We start from the raw sequence: 19,069 nt of genomic DNA on the forward strand, positions 1-19,069 counted from the left end.
AGCTTCACAACCATATGTAGTTTCCAGACTCACTTCCTTCTTTAAAAGAAGGTCCTACCACAAAACCACTACTTAGAAGCTCAGCCTAGTATTTTTCTTTACCTTCAGTTTAATCAGAACAGCCTTCCTTAAGGAATGTAATAAAATATATACTTGGTATATGCAGAATGCTTTCCCTCCATAGATCACAAAGCCCCAGATTTTTAAAGGTATTTAGGCTTTGATGTGCTCAGTGCTGCAATGTCTAACTGATTTAGGAGCCTAGGTCTCATTTTTTCAAAAGGGATTTAGGCTCTTAGGAATCCAAATCCCATACTGTCAAGGGGATTTAGGCTCAGGCATCTGCTGATCTATGATTGTTTGGAGGAACCTAGTGACCTACAGATCTCTGGGGTACCGTAGGGGGAGAATTGCTTCATGGGAAATCCTTGGGGGCCTGTGGGTTGGACACTGGGGATGCTCTTGATCAATGAGGGCTCTGAGTCTCCTTTTGGGCAATTCTAGGCTGTGGATCCCCACCTTGCTGGGGACAGCAAAGACTATTTTTGGGGGAAGTGGGGAGAGTGGTAACCCCTTGGGGTTTAGAGAGCATGTCCCCTTTAAAACCTCTTAAAGCAGAGGAGGTGCTGGTGTCATAAACAGATAGCTAAGGGTTAATGTCTCTTTCACCTGAAGCACCTGACCAGAGGACCAATCAGGAAACCGCATTTTTTTCAACTTTGGGTGGAGGGAAGTTTGTGTCTGAGTCTTTGTTTTCTGTCTGCCTGCTTTCTCTGAGCTTTGGAGAAGTAGTTCTGTTTTCTAATCTTCTGTTTCTAAGTGTAAGGACAAAGAGATCAGATAGTAAGTTATATGGTTTCTTTTCTTTGGTATTTGCATGAATATAAGTGCTGGAGTGCTTTGATTTGTATTCTTTTTGAATAAGGCTGTTTATTCAATATTCTTTTAAGCAATTAACCCTGTATTGTGTCACCTTAATACAGAGAGACCATTTGTACGTATTTTTCTTTCTTTTTATATAAAGCTTTCTTTTAAGACCTGTTGGAGTTTTTCTTTACTTCAGGGAAATTGAGTCTGTACTCATCAGGTAATTGGTGGGAGGAAGAAATCAGGGGAGATCTGTGTGTGTTGAATTTGCTAGCCTGATTTTGCATTTCCTCTGGGTGACGAGGAAAGTGCTTTTGTTTCCAGGACTGGAAACGGAGAGGGGGAGTCACTCTGTTTGGATTCACAGAGCTTGTGTCTGTGTATCTCTCCAGGAGCACCTGGAGGGGGGAAGGGAAAAAGGATTATTTCCCTTTGTTGTGAGACTCAAGGGATTTGGGTCTTGGGGTCCCCGGGGAAGGTTTTTCAGGGGGACCAGAGTGCCCCAAAACACTCTAATTTTTTGGGTGGTGGCAGCAAGTACCAGGTCCAAGCTGGTAACTAAGCTTGGAGGTTTTCATGCTAACCCCCATATTTTGGACGCTAAGGTCCAAATCTGGGACTAAGGTTATGACAGCTGGTTGTTCCAGTGGGGAGGGGGCTGAGAGAGAGAGAGAGGTGTGAATGACAGTGATAGATGTGAGTGTGGTCTTTACATAGCAAAGCAGCCGAGAACCAGCCAAAATACCAGGTAGGACAGAGTGCCAGCCAGGAACATCCCAGGATGGGAGGCAGGAGGAGTGCTGTGCTGGGAAGGAAACACCTGAGAAGGACAAACTGAAGCCAGACCCAGTACTGCCATCATCCAGAACTGTATGGGTCTGTGAGTACTGGGGCTTGTGACTTTGCACTGGGAACTAAGGAGGGAGGTTGTACCTAGTTAAGTGAGGTTGTTGCACTGCGTGGGTGTGCAGAAATGGCAGAAAAGGGCACTGGAAGGGTTTGTTGGGGAAAGTTTACTGGTGCCAAAGACAATTAGGAGCACCCAAGAATCACTGCTGGACTGGAAGTCTGCCAAGGATTCCTGAGGTCTGAATTTAGATGCATTGCTTAGTGTCTATCCTTGTATACGAGGGTAACGTTGGGCCCGTGGGTCCTTGTGTTGGATGTAACCTTGCTTTACTGCTCCCCCTCCCTCTTCCCTCTATTTTCCTCCATTCATCTCACTGTCAATAAATATTTCCTTTTCTTGTAGTCATTGTACTAATCCACTGTGTTATGTATTTAGTCAGTGGGGTTAGGAACAGGTGCTCCTGGGCTGGAAGGGGGATTCTCTACTGTGTTCCTGCATGTGCCTTTTCTTGGCCAGAGCTGCCCTGTAGAGTGGACTCCATCTTGGCCATGAGAGTAGGGTGGCCAGATGTCTGGTTTTTGACCGGAAAGTCTGGTTGAAAAGGGAACCTGATGGTGTCCAGTCAAATCTACTGACCAGACACCCTAAGTCCAGTTACGGTGAGCAGAGGAGGTGCCGGGTCATCACCCACTCCAGCCCCTACTCAGACAGAGCCGACTGTCTTCATCAGGCAGCTGCAGCTCCCAGCCCCAGCTCTGCAGGTAAGTCCCTCCTGAGCTGGGTGGGAGGAGGAAAAGCAGTGAGGAACTTGGGGCATGGGGGAAGAAGAGGGGATGGGAGCAGGGCAGGAGTGTGGGGGGGAAGAGATGAGGCAGGGGAGGTTCTAGCACTTCTGCTAGTGTCTGGTTTTTAAATATTACCAAGTTAGTAACCCTACATGAGGGTGCTGTAGTTATACTGAATGTGGGAGGTGACCCACTAGAGAGCTATTGCCAGAGCTGGCCTGCAAGATACTCAGAATTTATGGATGGTGAGGCAAAGGCCCAGTTTGCAAGTGCAGCAGAAAATTTGAACACGACTGCCTAGGTACTACTGGGACAGATGTATTAGAAATCCCATAGTGAGGCAGATAGGAATAGCGTTGTTGGAATAATCAGCATGAATAATGTATTTCAGTTCTTCCCCATCAACTATTCAATAAAGATTTTCATTATTCAAATGCCTCTGTACTACTGGGATATTATTTTGTGAATATCTTTAACCAATCTGACACATTAGTAATAACTTCCTCCCTTATTTGACCAGCACTAGATGGGACTAGACCTGCTGCTGCTGTCTGACCACATGGGTGGAGAGAAGGGAAAGGAGAGATTAGGGGAAAATTAACCACACTGGGACAGTGCCTAGTGCCCAGCAGCTTAACTCCAGATCTGGGTGCTACTCCCCCCCAAAGGCCTAGAACTACGGAGAAGGGCACCCTAGCTCCACGGCATTGGCCCAGGGCCTTCGGGGGAGGGGGGCGTGGATCTGGGCTCGTGACTGAGGGGGTGTCCTACCCACTATTGCAGTCGCTGCCCCACGTACTGGGAGGGTGCTCGCCACTAGGCTGCGGGGTGGGGAGCAAGCCCGGCCCCTTAGCATTGGGGCGGCCAACTTCCCCTTTAAGCCGAGGAGGCGGCGCGGGCGGTCTGCGTCGGCAGAGACACTGGCCGGCCGCCCTTTAAGACTCCGCGCTGCCCTGCCAGTTGCTGCTGCCGCCGCCAGCGCCGAGGGGCAGCGAGGCCGGAGCCGCTACCTGCTTCTCCTGCGCTGCGGGCCGCAGCGGCCCCCGCCCCAGCCCGTTCTCCCGGCGCCGCGGTGCGAGCGGAGGGGGCTGGGCGGCCGGGCGGGGAAGCGCTGCCTCCGCTCCGCCTCTGAGCGCAGCCCGCTGCGGGGATGTGCCATTGCCATGGCGAGGAGGCTCTTCCCGGGGGCCTGGCTCAGGAAACGCTACTACGCTCAGGTAGGCCGGCAGCGTGCCGCCCCCCGGCGCTGGGTCGGGGCCGGGGCGCTGTACGGGGCGGGCACCTGGACCGAGCCGGCGGGGAGGGACGTGCCAAGCCCCCCGAAGCTCTGGTGAGTCCAGCCCGGCTCCCCTCTGCCCGTCGTGCAGGGGCGCTGCCGTCGCGGCCCCTCTTGGCTTTGCCGTCTGTGCGCGGCACAGAGGTGTGGGCATTCCCCGGCCGGGCGTGGGCGCAGCTATCCCCGCGTGTCAGGCGGCGCGGGCCGGCACCAGCCCGCTGCCCTCAGCTGTGCGCGCTCCAGCTGGCCGCGGGGCTTGGGCAGCTTCCAGGAGTGGGGTGCGGAGCAGCCTCGGCCGCGTGGCAGGTTAGACATCCCAGGGCTGTGAGACCGGCAGTGTCGCAGGGGCACTGGACCTTGTAGCCCGATTTCATTGGTAAGATCGAAAACGCCAGCCGCTAAGCTGAAGTATCAGCACCAGTGTCATGTGCATGTCACGGGTTAATGCAGGTGTATAATGCCACACCATGCGCTCCCGCTCTCTCACTTCCTCTCTCTCTGTATTGACTGTTAAGGTTAGTGTATGTTGATGGCTGGGCTCACTGGTTCTTCATCAGGCCTCCTAACACACTGTCCTAGGTCTCTCATCAACTCTATCACTCACCTTAACCAACTCTCTTCAGCATTGCAGTGTTGATGATCATGTAGTGTGTAAAGTCATCTCTGACATAAAAGGTTCAGAGAAGGGCAATTAAAATGATTTTGGGGTTTGGAACTGGTCCCATATGAGGATGGATTAAAGAGGCTAGGACTTTTCAGCTTGGAAAAGAGGAGATGAAGGAGGGATGTGGCAAAAGTAAGGAAAAGTTATTTACTCGTTCCCTTAATTTCATTTGGTGGCCTCTAGTTCTTATATTAACGGGCAGCAGGTTTAAAACAAATAGAAGGAAGTTCTTCACACAGCACACACTCAACCTGTGGATCTTCTTGCCTGAAGAGGTTGTGAAGGCTAGGATTATAAAAGGGTTTAAAAGAGAACTGGATAAATTCATGGAGGTTAAGTCTATTAATGGCTATTAGCCAGGATGGGTAAGGAATGGTGTCCCTAGACTGTGTCTGTTTGTCAGAGGGTGGAGATGGATGGCAGGCAAGAGAACTTGATCATTACCTGTTAGGTTCACTCCCTCTGGAGTACCTGGCAATGGCCACTGTTGGCAGACAGGATACTGGGCTAGATGGACCTTTGGTCTGACCCAGTACGGCTAGTCTTATGTTATGTTTACAGGGATTATCAGAAACCAGAGAGAGGCTGGTATGTGGACTAATGTGTGCAACAAGTTCCAAGCTGCTGTTCAGATGGCTAGCTGCACCTGTCATATTACCAGTGGCTTTCTGCCAGCACTGTTTTCATGTTATATATTTTAAAACTCTACAGACATCCATTCCATTGAGAAGAAAATGACAGGATTCAATAACCGTTTAGACTGAATGTAATTCTTTATATGGGCAGCAAGATGGTTCATTTTTGACACATCTGCCCTAAAAGCAAACCATTTGAAAGGGATCTGTATTTTGTTGTTGGGAAGAACTGTATCTTTTATGTGCAACAGATGCTTCACCCTGCCTGTGTGCACATGCATGTCATTGTGTGTGTGTGTACCTCCGTATGTAGTGTAGGCAGTATAAATATATGCTATGAATATATATTACATAAATTGTCTGTGCATACACTTACCCCATCTGTAATATTAGGTAATAATAACAATCTTTGTAAAGTAACTCAAGATCTTCTGGTAGAAAATGCTCTTTGTCTTAAGAATACTTTGTGATATGGAGTCTCAGGGCTTGTCTACATCAGAAAGTTGCAGCGCTGGTGAGGGAGTTACAGCGCTGCAACTTTGAAGGTGTACACATCTGCAGGGCACCACCAGCGCTGCAACTCCCTGTTTGCAGCGCTGGCCGTACTCCCGTTTTGTCTCGGGTGTAGAGGATCCAGCGCTGGTGATCCAGCGCTGGTAATCCAATGTAGACACTTACCAGCGCTTTTCTTGACCTCCGTGGAAGGAGGAAGCCTCTGGTAATCAAGCTGGTCTCCTTTCCCGGTTTGCTCTCTCATTCCCGGAACCCCGAGCAAGCAGGTCTCCTTCCCTGCGGTTTGCAGGGTGGTTCGGGGAACGCGAGAGCAAACCGCGGCGAAGCTGGTCTCCTTTCCCGGTTTGCTCTCTCGTTCCCGGAACCCCGAGCAAGCAGGTCTCCTTCCCTGCGGTTTGCTGGGTGGCTCCGGGAACGCGAGAGCAAACCGCGGCGAAGCTGGTCTCCTTTCCCGGTTTGCTCTCTCGTTGCCGGAACCCTGAGCAAGCAGGTCTCCTTCCCTGCGGTTTGCTGGGTGGCTTCGGGAACGCGAGAGCAAACCGCGGCGAAGCTGGTCTCCTTTCCTGGTTTGCTCTCGCGTTCCCGGAACCCCGAGCAAGCAGGTCTCCTTCCCTGCGGTTTGCTGGGTGGCTCCGGGAACGCGAGAGCAAACCGCGGCGAAGCTGGTCTCCTTTCCCGGTTTGCTCTCGCGTTCCCGGAACCCCCCTTGAAGCCGCCCAACAGCGCTGCAGTGTGGCCACATCTAACACCACTTGCAGCGCTGGTTGCTGTAAGTGTGGCCACTCTGCAGCGCTGGCCCTATACAGCTGTACTAAAGCTGTAACAACCAGCGCTGCAAAATTTTAGATGTAGACATGGCCTCATATTGAAATCCACAGACTAACTATGAGCTCAGTCTAGGAATGTCTTCAGGCATATGGGGAGGAAATTCCTTTTATTTGCTTCATATTTGCATTTTCATTTGAGTGAGTGTCTATTGCTTTTTCTGTTTTGAGAGAGAGTAAATAGAGCACTTGTCTAATCTTCTCTGTACTATTATTCAATTACTATGTCACCTCTTTCCTCATTCTTAAACCTAGTAACCCTAAACTATCTTTTTCATCTCTTTGTACTAAAGTATTTTCAGATCTCTAGTCATTTGAATTGCCTTTCTGTAGACCTTTATAGGGGGTGTTTGGAGTGGAGGGGTGTAACAATGCTGGTTTTGGTGAGGCCCAATTGAGAGTGCCAGTTCAGAACAAATTGCTTAAAGCAGGGTGGTTACAGCCCAAGGTTGGGGGTTTTCCACCTCTAAAGCAAACCAAATCAGACAGGCAGAGAGGACTTTGGTTTTACCCCACTGGCTAATCACAAGTCACACAAGCAATTCCCTTAGACACTCCAGTTTCCCAGTATCACCACCAGTGCCATTTGTTATAGGGACAAATGATTATGAAAACCAATGCCCCAGTAAAAGAAAAAAGGGTCTCCTGATCCCAAAAACCAAGCCTCAGACCCACATCAGTATACAAATCAGATCTTGCCCACAAATCATGCTGTTGCCAATCCTTTAGAGTCTAAAGTCTAAAGGTTTATTCATAAAAGGAAAAAACTATAGATGAGAGCTAGAATTGGTTAAATGGAATCAATTACTTACAGTAATGGCAAAGTTCTTGGTTCAGGCTAATAGCAATGATGGAATAAACTTCAGGTTCAGTCTCTGGAGTACATCCTCAGCTGGCATGGGTGATCAGTCCTTTGTGTAGAGCTTCTGTTTGTAGCAAAGTCCCTCCAGAGGTAAGAAGCAGGACTGAAGACAAGATGGAGGAGCTGCAGCAGCTTTTTAGTCTCTTGCCATGTGGACTCTGCTTTCTTTGTCCCAAAGAGAAGCTGTTAATCACATGGCATGGAAAAATCTTGGAGTTCTATCCATAGGCATGCCCCTTGTTGAGTCACAAGGTGTGTCAGCCTTCTCTCAAAGGGTCTGTTGTATAGCTTATGGTCCTTAATGGGCCATCAAGCAGGCTAGACAGAGCTGACACCAATTTGTCTAGGGTGTCACCCAGAAGCATAGCATAAGTTTTTGAAATACAGACAGTATAGAACCAATATTCATAAGTTCAACTACAAAAAAGGTACATCCATATAGACAGCATAATCATAACCAACAAACCATAACCGCTCCAGAGACCCCTTTCATGACAACCTTTTTTACAATATTTGCTGCAAATATATAACAGTGGTCACAACAGTCATCTATTCTAGTTACAGATTATGTCAATAACGTCACACTAGACCTTTATGGGGGTATTTGGAGTGGAGGGGATAGTATTGACTTCTGTAATGAAGCTGTTGTTTGTTATGCAATATTGTTTAACATTTGCGTTTAAATAGTTTAAGGATAACCCTTCCCATTTTATTTAGTTAAAGTACGTGCTATAAAATACATTTTAAAAATTAAATGAGACACTTGTACAGGCTTCCTAGCTAGAATCCTCTAATCTAGTTGCCTCCTCTACCCTAATATGACTCAATCTAACCACCATCAAATCTCACCATTTTACCTCCACTCACCCCTCACTGGGCTTGGGATGGGAAAACCTGGCTTTTGAAACCACTTTTTGCAGAGACACAATTTTGAAATATACAGAAAACGTGAGTCAGAATGTGATAGAACTTCTCATTGGGATCCCTGGAACAATTATTTTTCCTTTTAGTTTCCTATTATATCTATTGGGGGGGTGGGGGGGGGGAAGAAGGAAAAGTAGTAGCCATTGTGACTTTGGGCTGATGCCTCTAAAAGACTGTTTTATGGCTCTGTTTTGAGAGGGTTAATGAGATGGTCTTTGAGTGTGAGTTTATTTTGCTATGTTATGATATGTGCCTTCTGCCACTTGATACATGTGTAGAATTGGCAGGAGGCTGTCAATATGTTGGCTTTACTTCTTGTTATGTGGTGATATTCCCACATTATATAGCTCTTCCTTCTAAAGATCCCAAAGGGCTCACCAGACTTTATATAAAGGGTTCATTTAACCCATTATTGAAATGTAGTTATGTCTGGGATGGCGATTGGAAGACTCTAAACAACACATAGCAATACTACACAACAGTGCAGGACAGAAAGGGAATACTATTGTAAAGAGGGAAAGCTATTGCCTAGTTCAGTGGCCCAAAGGTTGGTTAAAAGTGAGGATGCAAATCTAAACACTTGTTTAATGTGTAAACCAGATAGACATTGGGCCAAATTTTCTACTCTTATCTGGCCATGTTGTGTGCCTCAGGCTGTACAAAGGGGCTGAAATCTGGTTATAGTGGGCTGATGGATAATACCCTGGCCAGGGAGGATGGAGTGGTTTGATCTCTGAGCTGCTGTAAAGTCATCAGAAGGCCCCTCCCAACCCTGGCATCAGGGGCAGCAGGTTTGTATAATTTTTGGTAGTGCCCAGAATGGGTCCAAGTCCTCCCCCACTCCCACCTAAAACTCTGGGAGGGAGTTTGGGTGTGGGAGGGGTGCAGGCTCTGAGAGAGTTTGGGTGCGAGCTCTGGGCTGGGATGGGTTTGGGGTGTGGGAGGAGGTTTGGGGTGCTGGGTGTGGGCTCTGGGAGGGGGTTGGGTGTGGGCTCTAGGCTGGGACAGAGGGTGCGGTGCAGGCATGGGGCTGGGCCGGGGATGAGGAGTTTGGGGTGCAGTAGGTAGGCTGCCCTGGGGCTGGGGGCCAGAGAGGGGGACTCACCCCAGCCCTCTCTCTGCAAGCAGCAGTGAGCTTTGGAGGGGGAGGGGGGTCCTACCTGACACTCACTCAAGCCCCACCCCCAGCTGTTGCTCAGGAGGTCCTGTCAGGATAAGCCCACCTCGCCCTTGGAGTTGACTCAGGGTATGGCTACATTTGGAATTTCAAAGCGCTGCCGCAGCAGCGCTTTGAAGTGTGAGTGTAGTCGGAGCGGCAGCCCTGGGAGAGAGCGCTCCCAGCGCTGCATGTAAACCACATCCCTTACGGGGATGTGGTTTACATGCAGTGCCCTGATGGCACTGACTCTTTACAGCGCTGTATCTTGCAGCTCTCGGTGGTGTTTTTTCACACCCCTGAGCGCGAAAGTTGCAGCGCTGTAAAGTGTGAGTGTAGCCATGGCCTCAGTTGCCTGCCGGGGGGGGGGGGAGGAGAGAGGGTGCTGCCATGTGCCTCCTCTCCTCCTCCCTCTTCAGGCGCAGCAGCCACCTCAGGCTGCCTTCAATACCACTCCCTTGTAGCCGGCTGCGGCCGGTGAGGAAGCACAGCACAGAGCTGCAGGGGACAGTCACCTGCTGCCCAGGGCAAGCAGGGATGCTTGGTGGGGAGAGGGCAGGCGGGGCTGGGGGATGCTCCGGGGGAGGTGTGCGGGGGCAGCAGGTGGGGCCGGGGGAGAGATCGGGCCCTGAACACTGGTGGAGCCAGGCCACCCGGGCTGTGAATTTGCTGGAGCCCAGACACCACGGGCCCATACAACTTGCCGCACCTGCCTGGCATAGATACTAGGAGAATCAAGTGTTTTCTCTGTAGTGTTTCTCTACTAGCATTTATTCTTTTAGGGAATATAGAGCAGCCCTGGGCTGCAATAATTTACACTGGTGTTGGGACAGTACAGACCAGCCCTCAGAATCTGGGACCCAGAACTGTCTTGTTTGATGCTCCCCTTCTTGGAACATGGCTTCAGAAGAGAATCTGTCTTGCTGCTTTTTAATTAAATCTTCCTTACTAACAGTCAAAAGCAGTATATCCCGAAGTGTGGGTATATTTCCCCTGGGGAGGCACAAATAACTAGCCAGAATGGCACTGGCAGATCTGTTTTTTAGAGCCACAGATTTCAAGCCTCTTAGCCTTTTAAAGAAACCAAGTCTCTACTTATTATGGTTGTAAGGAAAAACTTGACCATGCATCTGATGAAGTGGGTATTCACCCACAAAAGCTCATGCTCCAATACGTCTGTTAGTCTATAAGGTGCCACAGGACTCTTTACTGCTTTTACAGATCCAGACTAACATGGCTACCCCTCTGATACTTGACCTGTGTGTAACACACAGAACAAGTATCTGATGAAGCAACGTCTGCCTGAGTGTGAAGGAAGTCTGAAACAATGGCTCTGAAATATGAAGTACCCCATTCATTTCAATGGATGCTAACTCAGTAAATAATTTAAATGTTAACACTGCTAACAATTTCACTGCTCATCAAACACACCTGGGTGTGTCTGATTCCCTTTATTTTGAAGGGAAGGGGGCTTAGCTTTTAAAAGTTTGGGGGAATGCTGATCTAGGTTCTTCCTAAGAGCAGCCAGTTTACCTGCAAATCTTTTAACTAGAATAACTGTATTGTGAGGCTGAAGAGATTGACAAACTAGTAGGTTCATGTATAGCAACAGTAGTGTAGAGAAGAGCTTTTCATGATTGGAAATTTGAGCTACCAAGAGAGATACTGTGCTTAATTTTTTCGGTCATAACATGTGAAGTCCTACTGGCTTAAATAATATTGTGAGGCAAAATTTTGCATGTTGTCTTTAAAGATCTGGTAGCAGAAAATTACTGTCATCTGATTTCCCTCAGTTTTTAATCTTATTTCTCATGTTCTTTACTTATGAGAGGACATCCTGTTTTTCTATCTTATCTTTTTTTACTATAGTAAATGTCCATTGCACACTTGTTCCTCAAATTGGTGATTTATTTAAAATATAAATAATTCAAGACATTCATCATCATAATGTATATGTTCACGACTTTTAGAGAAAATGTGAATGCATCCATGCCTTTGCAACTGAAGTTCTCCATTATTCACAAACCCCAAATGTTATGTGTTCACACCAACCTGGCTGAAACATACTGTGTCTTTATAAATCCTTTAAAATAGAAATGAGCAGATAACAAAAGGAAATTCATAATGTGGTCAAATGACAATATTAATGAACTGGAAGCATAATAAACATTACCAGGAACCTGCAGTACAGAACTGGAACCTGTGTTCTATGTAGTTTATTTAAACATGATTATATAGGACAGTGGTAAAACACTTTTTTTTTTTTTTGTAGAATTAACCAAAGGGATACATGTTACTTAAAACCTTCTTATAGCAGAAGAATATAAAGTAGTTACAGAAAAACTGGCTAATAATTCTTCCTGATATCTTTCAGTTTGCTATTACCCATGTCATAGAATATCAGGGTTGGGAGGGACCTCAGGAGGTCATCTAGTCCGACCCCCTGCTCAAAGCAGGACCAATCCCCAGACAGATTTTTGCCTTGATCCCTAAATGGGCCCCCTCCAGCATTGAACTCAAAACCCTGGGTTTAGCAGGCAAATGCTCAAACCACTGAACTTATCCCTTCTCCCCGTCCTCTAGAATGCATCCAGCTTTGAATTTTGCCAGAAGTGGTTTTACCAGATCTGCATCCCAGGGGATGACAGTATAATTACCATGCAGCACACATTTTTGTAAAAGTGATGGCAAGATGTTTGACTGTGTCTATGCTTTTTTAGGTTTGTCAAGCTTCTTCCTTCATGCCTGTGTTCCCTGGCTCATGTCCAAGACCAAGAGTATTGGTGAGAATGTAGGGTGGAAGAAAGAAACAGTATTTGCTGGTTCTGAATTATTTTCTTCCTTTCTGGCTCATCTCAAAATTCTTGTCCTCCCAGAGTCCTAATCATATAATGATTGTTCATAGTTTCCTATACTAGATTTCATATGGACATATGGCAATATCTGTATGAATAATTATCTACACAGTGAATATATTAAAACAAACTTTCCATAAAACCTACATTCTTCTTTTTCCCTTGGTCACTACCAGATTTTCTAAAATTATGTTTTGGCATAGTTCTGTTTCTGTTCTACAGTTGATCAGCCATTATGTTAAAACCTTTAAGCAAACAAAACAAAAAAGAAAATCCTGTAGCTGTTTACCAGGATACTTTTCTAATAAAACTTAAGGCAAAGAGGTTTTCTTCACACTATTTGCATTAGCTTTCACTTGCTGTAATTTCTGGTCAGTTGTGCCAATCTTACTTCCATAGTTTGTGTGGGGGGAAGAAAACTGAGGAAAGCATGTTAAATATGCTTTACAAGAACTGTCAATAAATCTATATTGTGCTTCTGAATTATAACTTCTTTGTCGAGGGGAGTTTTGCAGGGAAGAAACCTGTAACCGGCTGCAAGAAGGCAGTTTTTAGGATTGCCTTAGGTTCTAAGGATCTGATGAAATCATTCTTAGCCACTTTTTCCTGTAGGTATTATTGAAGATTACATCAAGAGCAGGGTAACTAAATTAGTTGCAAAGCAGCAAAAGATGCACTCATTAAAAAATCCAAGGAAAGAAAGGGTCTTCCTGCAGTAGAACAGAGTATCTTTCTTTCTAGCCAAACACTGCCCCCAGTGTCCTGTTATCTGCAGACTTGCTGCTCTGCAACTGCAGTCCTTCCCAAGAGAATCCTTCACCTCTTTTGTTTAATTGCTGTAAATTACTGTGGCATCCTGCCTAAAGTTGCTTGTCCAAAACAAAGTTTGCAAGCCATATTGATCCCAGAGTTGTGGGAACAACTCTTTCATACAAATGCCCTGCCATGAAGAATATTCAGTCTGTTAAAATCAGTCTTCCTAAAATGAAAAATATGTCTAAAGGACTAAGTTAAAGATGAACTGCAAAACTAAAGTGAGAGTGGAATTAAGTCCAAAGTGCATGCTGAACAGCTCCTACTAACCGGGCTTTTTCTGTTGCGGTATGTGTGTTTGGAGGTGGTGGCGTTTAGAAATAAGTTGGATTTTTTTTTTCTGGGCAATAGAGTTTAAAGGGAGTAACTGAAATCCAGTCTTAGGCTGATATTTACTACTGATATAGTGCTATTGTGTATTCTGTAGAACCCCAATCCCAGGTTGTCATAACCTATTCCCAGATTTGGACCTTAGCGTCCAAAATATAGGGGTTAGCATGAAAATCTCCAAGCTTAGTTACCAGCTTGGACCTGGTAAAGCTGCCACCACCCAAAAAAATAGTGTTTTGGGGCACTCTGGTCCCCCCAAAAACCTTCCCTGGGGACCCCAAGACCCAAATTCCTTGATTCTCACAACAAAGGGGAATAAACCATTTCCCTTCCCCCCCTCCAGGTGTTCCCTCCCTGGGTTCCTGGAGAGATGCACAGAAGCAAGCTCCGTGAATCTAAACAGAGGAATTCCACCCTCCCTATTTCCAGTCCTGGAAACAGAAGTACTTCCCTCTTCACCCAGAGAGAATGCAAAGTCAGGCTAGTAAATCTAACACACACATTTCCCCCTGACTTCTTCCTCCCACCAATTCCCTGGTGAGCACAGACTCAATTCCCTGGAGTTCCCCACTAAAGAAAAACTCCAACAGGTCTTAAAAGAAAGAAAAATACATAAAAATGGTCTCTCTGTATTAAGGTGACAAATACAGGGTCAATTGCTTAAAAGAAATATGAATAAACAGCCTTATTCAAAAGAATACAATTTAACACATTCCAGCAACTACACACATGTAAATACAAAAGAAAACAATATAAACCTTACTATATTTGTACTTACAACTTGGAAACAGAAGATTAGAAAGCAAGAGACAGAAATCCTCTCATAGCCGAGAGAGAGACAGGCACAAGACCAGAACAAAGGACTCCCACACAAACTTCCCTCCACCCAGATTTGAAAAAGTCTTGTTTCCTGATTGGTCCTCTGGTCAGGTGTTTCAGGTTACTCCTTTCCAGGTGAAAGAGACATTAACCCTTAGCTATCTGTTTATGACACAGGTACTGAACAGAATTGCCCTGGACTATACCGTGAAGGAGCTCACAGTGTATAGATAGCTTTACACTGGTGAGCAGTTACTCAGCTGATTAGTTTATTGACATCAGTACACATTACATTTCAATTGTATGTAGATACCTAGTTGACTTACATTAATATTGCTGAGTTCTAATTTAAAACAAAACAAGGGGCTTGTCTTCACTGCATTGTTGTTGTTTTTGAGGAATACTTTCAATGTTGTCCCTTACCTGATTCAGGTCTGCACACAAACTTCTCTAGCTAAAATCAAGTGGTGCATTAAGCTTGAGGTAGGTGCTGGTGGCCCATTGGGGTGGATGGGTTGAAGCTTGAGTTCAGCTGAAGTTGGCATAGTAATACAGTTAGGACTCTGCTTACAGTACATTGAAGTATCGGGCGGTCCCCCCATGCCTTCCTGAAACTCCCACCCAGGTTAATTGTTGTCTGTCCTCCCCTTGCATCTTGATTGGACACTATTTCCACCCTGTATTAATACTCAGTTTGATACTTGGACCCTGTCTTCTATGTGGCCCTCTGCACCTGTAGCATTTGTTCTAGCTCAGCTATTAAATCACTGAAGACACTCTACTGCTGGGAAATGACTAAGTGAAACCCTGGCAAGCTCACTCTACTACAGTTTGACTGGGTGATTTCCAGCATGCAGCTCTATACCTGGGCAACTCAAAGCCTCTTGGGAAGTTCATGAGTGACTGACCATGGAGGATCCTGAGAAGGACCCAGAGCTGGGCCTGTTGCTGGTCAGAGTTCTTGGGTGAGGCAGAACCAATGCTAGGGGCTGCAGTCACTCCATCCTTGACTAAGACTCTGGGAGGAGATGCTGAAACAGCATTACTTCAGCCAGGTGAGGACTTGATTGACCATTGTTATGGTTAGGGGGGATATGACATAAGGGACCTGTTATTGGTTCTACAAAGGTAATCTATACAAGGGGATGTGATGTGATGTAGGGTGGCCTTTAAGAGATGCCATCTGTAGCTTCCCTTTGGGGTATGGGAACAACCATTACCTTCACTATCCCTGGCATCCAGGGGGTAGGTTTTAGGTAATGCTGCCTCAGCGTTTCTTGCTGGGCATAGGAAACCATGATCTCCTTCCCCCCGCAGAACCTGGCATCCAGTAATGTCTACATTCCATGCTGTGCTGAGTGGACATACCAACTGACATTTCAGGAACTCTGGAATTTAGCAGCTGCAAAGCGAAGAGTTTCACTTAAGGCCTTCACTCCCCTCAATTAATATCTTGATGTGACAAAGAAAGCTAAAGGGGAGATTCTCTTCCTTTTTTACCCTACACAGTAAAGCTATATACTGTTTCTTTGCTTTAAAACCCATCTGCATAGGTGCAGTCCAGCCACACACTCAAAAGGTCACTGACTATCAGAACCACAGTCTAGAACCAGAGAAGCAGAAGGCAGAGAACACAGGAGGACCTTTTGATGGAGATGCATAGGGACTTTGGCAAAAAGTCTGACCTGCTCTTTGAGCTTCAAAGGGAAATGCTGGAGCTGGAACAGCAATTCCAGACTGCAGCTAAGATGATGCTGGAGAGGGAGGAATGCAAGGTGGCAGAGTAAGTTGCCCATAATGTGCTATGTGCGAGCAAGACTGCTAGCAGAAGCACAGGAAGAACCCACACCAAATGATTGCACGTCTTCTAGGCATTGTGGTCAGCAAGTGCCAGAACAGCCTGGCCACTGCATTTGCCCAGATTCATCTCCAGCCTAAACTTGCAGCCATGCACCATAATTAAGGCTAATATTTTGTAACAGATTTTTTTAGTAAAAGTTGTGGGCAGGTCATGGGCAATAATGAAAAATTAATGGAAGACAGTGACCTGTCTATGACTTTTACTAAAAAATATCCATGATAAAATGAGGAGCCTGGGAAGCTGTGGGTGGGCTGGGAGCTCCAGGGTCCCCCTCTGCTGGCAGCTCCAAACTCTGAAAGTTCCACCCATGAGCTGTGGGGGTGCCACGTGCGATGGCCAGGACCTGCAGGAGGTCTGCCTATTGGCAGCGGCAGGGGACTGACCCTGCAGCTCCCAGCCGGGGCTGGCTGAAGTCAGAGGTCTTTGGAAGTCACAGAATCCAGTCAATTGGCAATTATTTTTGGAGCAGTCAGATGCCCACCTAGACTGAGAGTAGGTCTACCTTTTGTGGTTATGAGTGAATGTTCTGCGTATGCTTGTAGCCATCCTTGAGCTGTAATTTTGTTCAAACTCTCAGGGTTTGTCTACACTTACAGCACTGCAGCAGGCAGCGGTACCATTTCTTGAAGGCACTACTTATGCCAATAGGAGAAGCTCTCCCATCAGCATAGGTACTCCACCTCCCTGAGAAGTGGTAGCTATGTCTGTGGGAGAAGTAGTCTTGTCAATATAGCACTGTCTATGCTGGGAGTTACGGCGATATAACTGCATAACTTGGGTATGGTGATGTAGTTAGACTGACATAAATCTGTAGTGTCGACCAGGGCTTAGGCTAAGCAGGGGAAGACTTGATCAACATCTGAATGGAAGTCCTTCAAGGAAAAACCCAGCTGCTATAGAAAATGTTGCTGCTGATTCAGTAGTTAGTACCCTTCCCTCCAACTTTGTTGAAATCATATAAATTTTTTTTTAGTATCTGCTCTCTACTCTTGTCTTGTAGAGAGAATGTTGCTGTTGTAACACTAGTTTTGCACATGTATTCTGCATTGAGAGTGACTACACAACTGAACTTGTTGGGCTCTCCACTTCCTGCCAAGAAGTTGCAGGATCCAGCCCAAAGCTAGTAAAGATGCATAAGGAATTGGGGTAATTAGGTAAAATGTGTAATGTTGAGCCCCTATATCTTGTGCTAAGAACCCCTCTGCAGCTGGAACTATTTCAAGATATGTTGAATATGATCTCTTCAGATTGTAGGGGAACTGAGACTGAGATCTGATGCTTCCACTCTGCATTTTCTTCTCGGCATAAATAAGAGGCAATAGTCAGTCCTTAGTGCATATCCTTATTAAAGAAAATTGAAAAATAGGTCCACTAATATTTTACGTTATTTTTTCCTAATTTGAAAAACTGCAGTTTGCATGTGCTCCTAGAAACTTGCTAGAACTCTGCAGCTAAAATCTCTGTATGCTCAAGCCAGGAGCTCAGCAGACTTTTTTTAATCCATTCAGCTGCAGCTATGGGTTGCCATAGGCTGGGACCAAGCACCTGAACTGAGAAAAGGGAGAGAGTCTCCTGTTCTCTCAGTCCCTTCCTGCTGACACCAAGACTATCTGGAGGAGGAAGCTATCTGATACTAATGCAGAGGGGACAAGAACCAGACTGGGGGTGGCAATGGGAGTTGATCAGGACAAAGCCTCTGGGAGTTGTGGGGAGGACTAGAAGCTGAGAGGGGTGGGGGAAAGAAAGGGGAAATTGAGAATTAGTAGTGAAGGAGTCTAGGACTGGCTGGGCAAGAAGATTGGGATTGGGAGCTGGTGTAAGGAAGTGATGGGTAGGGGAACGGGACTAGGAGCCATTGGTTGGAGAGAGAGACTGAACTTGGATGAGGATTGGAGGACTGAGAGCCGGGGGGACAACAGGAGACAGGCAGATTGGATAAGGTGCCAGGAAAGGATGAAATTGGGACTGGCTGAGCAAAGAGACTAGGAACAAGGAGGTAGGGGGAACTTTATATTTTTTATTACAAATATTTGCACTGTAAAAAAGTTTCAGTTCCTCCATTTCAAGTACTGTTGTGCAATCTTATCATGAAAGTTGAACTTACAAATGTAGAATTATGTACAAAAACACTGCATTCAAAAATAACACAATGTAAAACTTTAGCGCCTACAAGTCCACTCAGTCCTACTTCAGACAAACAAGTTAGTTTACATTTAAAGGAGATAATGCTGCCCACTTCTTGTTTACAATGTCACCTGAAAGTGAGAACAGATATTTGCATGGCACTGTTGTAGCCAGAGTCACAAGATATTTACGTGTCAGATGCGCTAAAGATTCATATGTCCCTTCGTGCTTCAGCCACCATTCCAAAGGATATGCATCCATGCTGATGACGGGTTCTGTTAGATAATGATTCAAAACAGTGTGGACCAATGCATGTTCATTTTCATCATCTGAGTCAGATGCCACCAGCAGAAGATTGATTTTCTTTTTTGGTGGTTCGGGTTTTGGTGGTGGTTTCCGCATCAGTGTTGCTCTTTTAAGACCTCTGAAAACATGCTCCATGCCTCATCCCTCTCAGATTTTGGAAGGCAATCCAGATTCTTAAACCTTGGGTTGAGTGCTGAATCTGTCCTTAGCCCTGGTCTACACTACGAGGTTAGGTCGAATTTAACCACATTAGGTCAATTTTTATAAGCAATGCGTCTACAAAACCGATGGAATGGGGCTGACCTAAACGGCTCTTAAAATTGACTTCTGTACTGCTCTCCGGTGAGGGGAGTAGTGCTAAAATTGACCTTACTGGGTCAAATTTGGGGTAGTGCAGGTGCAATTGGACGGTATTGGCCTCTGGGAGCTATCCCAGAGTGTTCCAATGTGACCGCTCTGGACAGCACTTTCAACTCCAATGCACTAGCCAGGTACATAGGAAAAGCCCCAGGAAACTTTGAATTTCATTTCCTGTTTGTTAGTGTAGCGCAGGTGATCAATGCAGTCCCCCCAGGATCGCAGACAAGCTCCAGCATGGACTGAAA

At 46.2% G+C, this 19,069-nt stretch overlaps 1 protein-coding gene across 2 annotated transcripts in view; it reads left to right on the forward strand.

The window, feature by feature from the left end:
• Nucleotides 1-3,600: 3,600 nt before the first annotated feature.
• The window catches only part of DIPK1A (divergent protein kinase domain 1A), a 46,053-nt gene continuing 30,584 nt past the window's right edge, over nt 3,601-19,069 (forward strand). Inside the window, exon 1 of one of the 2 annotated variants that reach the window (XM_030573319.1) lies at nt 3,601-3,719. In XM_030573319.1, coding sequence (XP_030429179.1) covers nt 3,666-3,719 — 54 coding nt within the window. In that variant the 5' untranslated portion in view covers nt 3,601-3,665. The remainder of the gene's footprint in view (nt 3,720-19,069) is intronic. The other variant, XM_030573320.1, reaches the window with a different exon arrangement.

Source organism: Gopherus evgoodei, chromosome 8 (genome assembly GCF_007399415.2).
Source record: "Gopherus evgoodei ecotype Sinaloan lineage chromosome 8, rGopEvg1_v1.p, whole genome shotgun sequence".
In the NCBI taxonomy this organism is placed as follows: domain Eukaryota; kingdom Metazoa; phylum Chordata; order Testudines; family Testudinidae; genus Gopherus; species Gopherus evgoodei.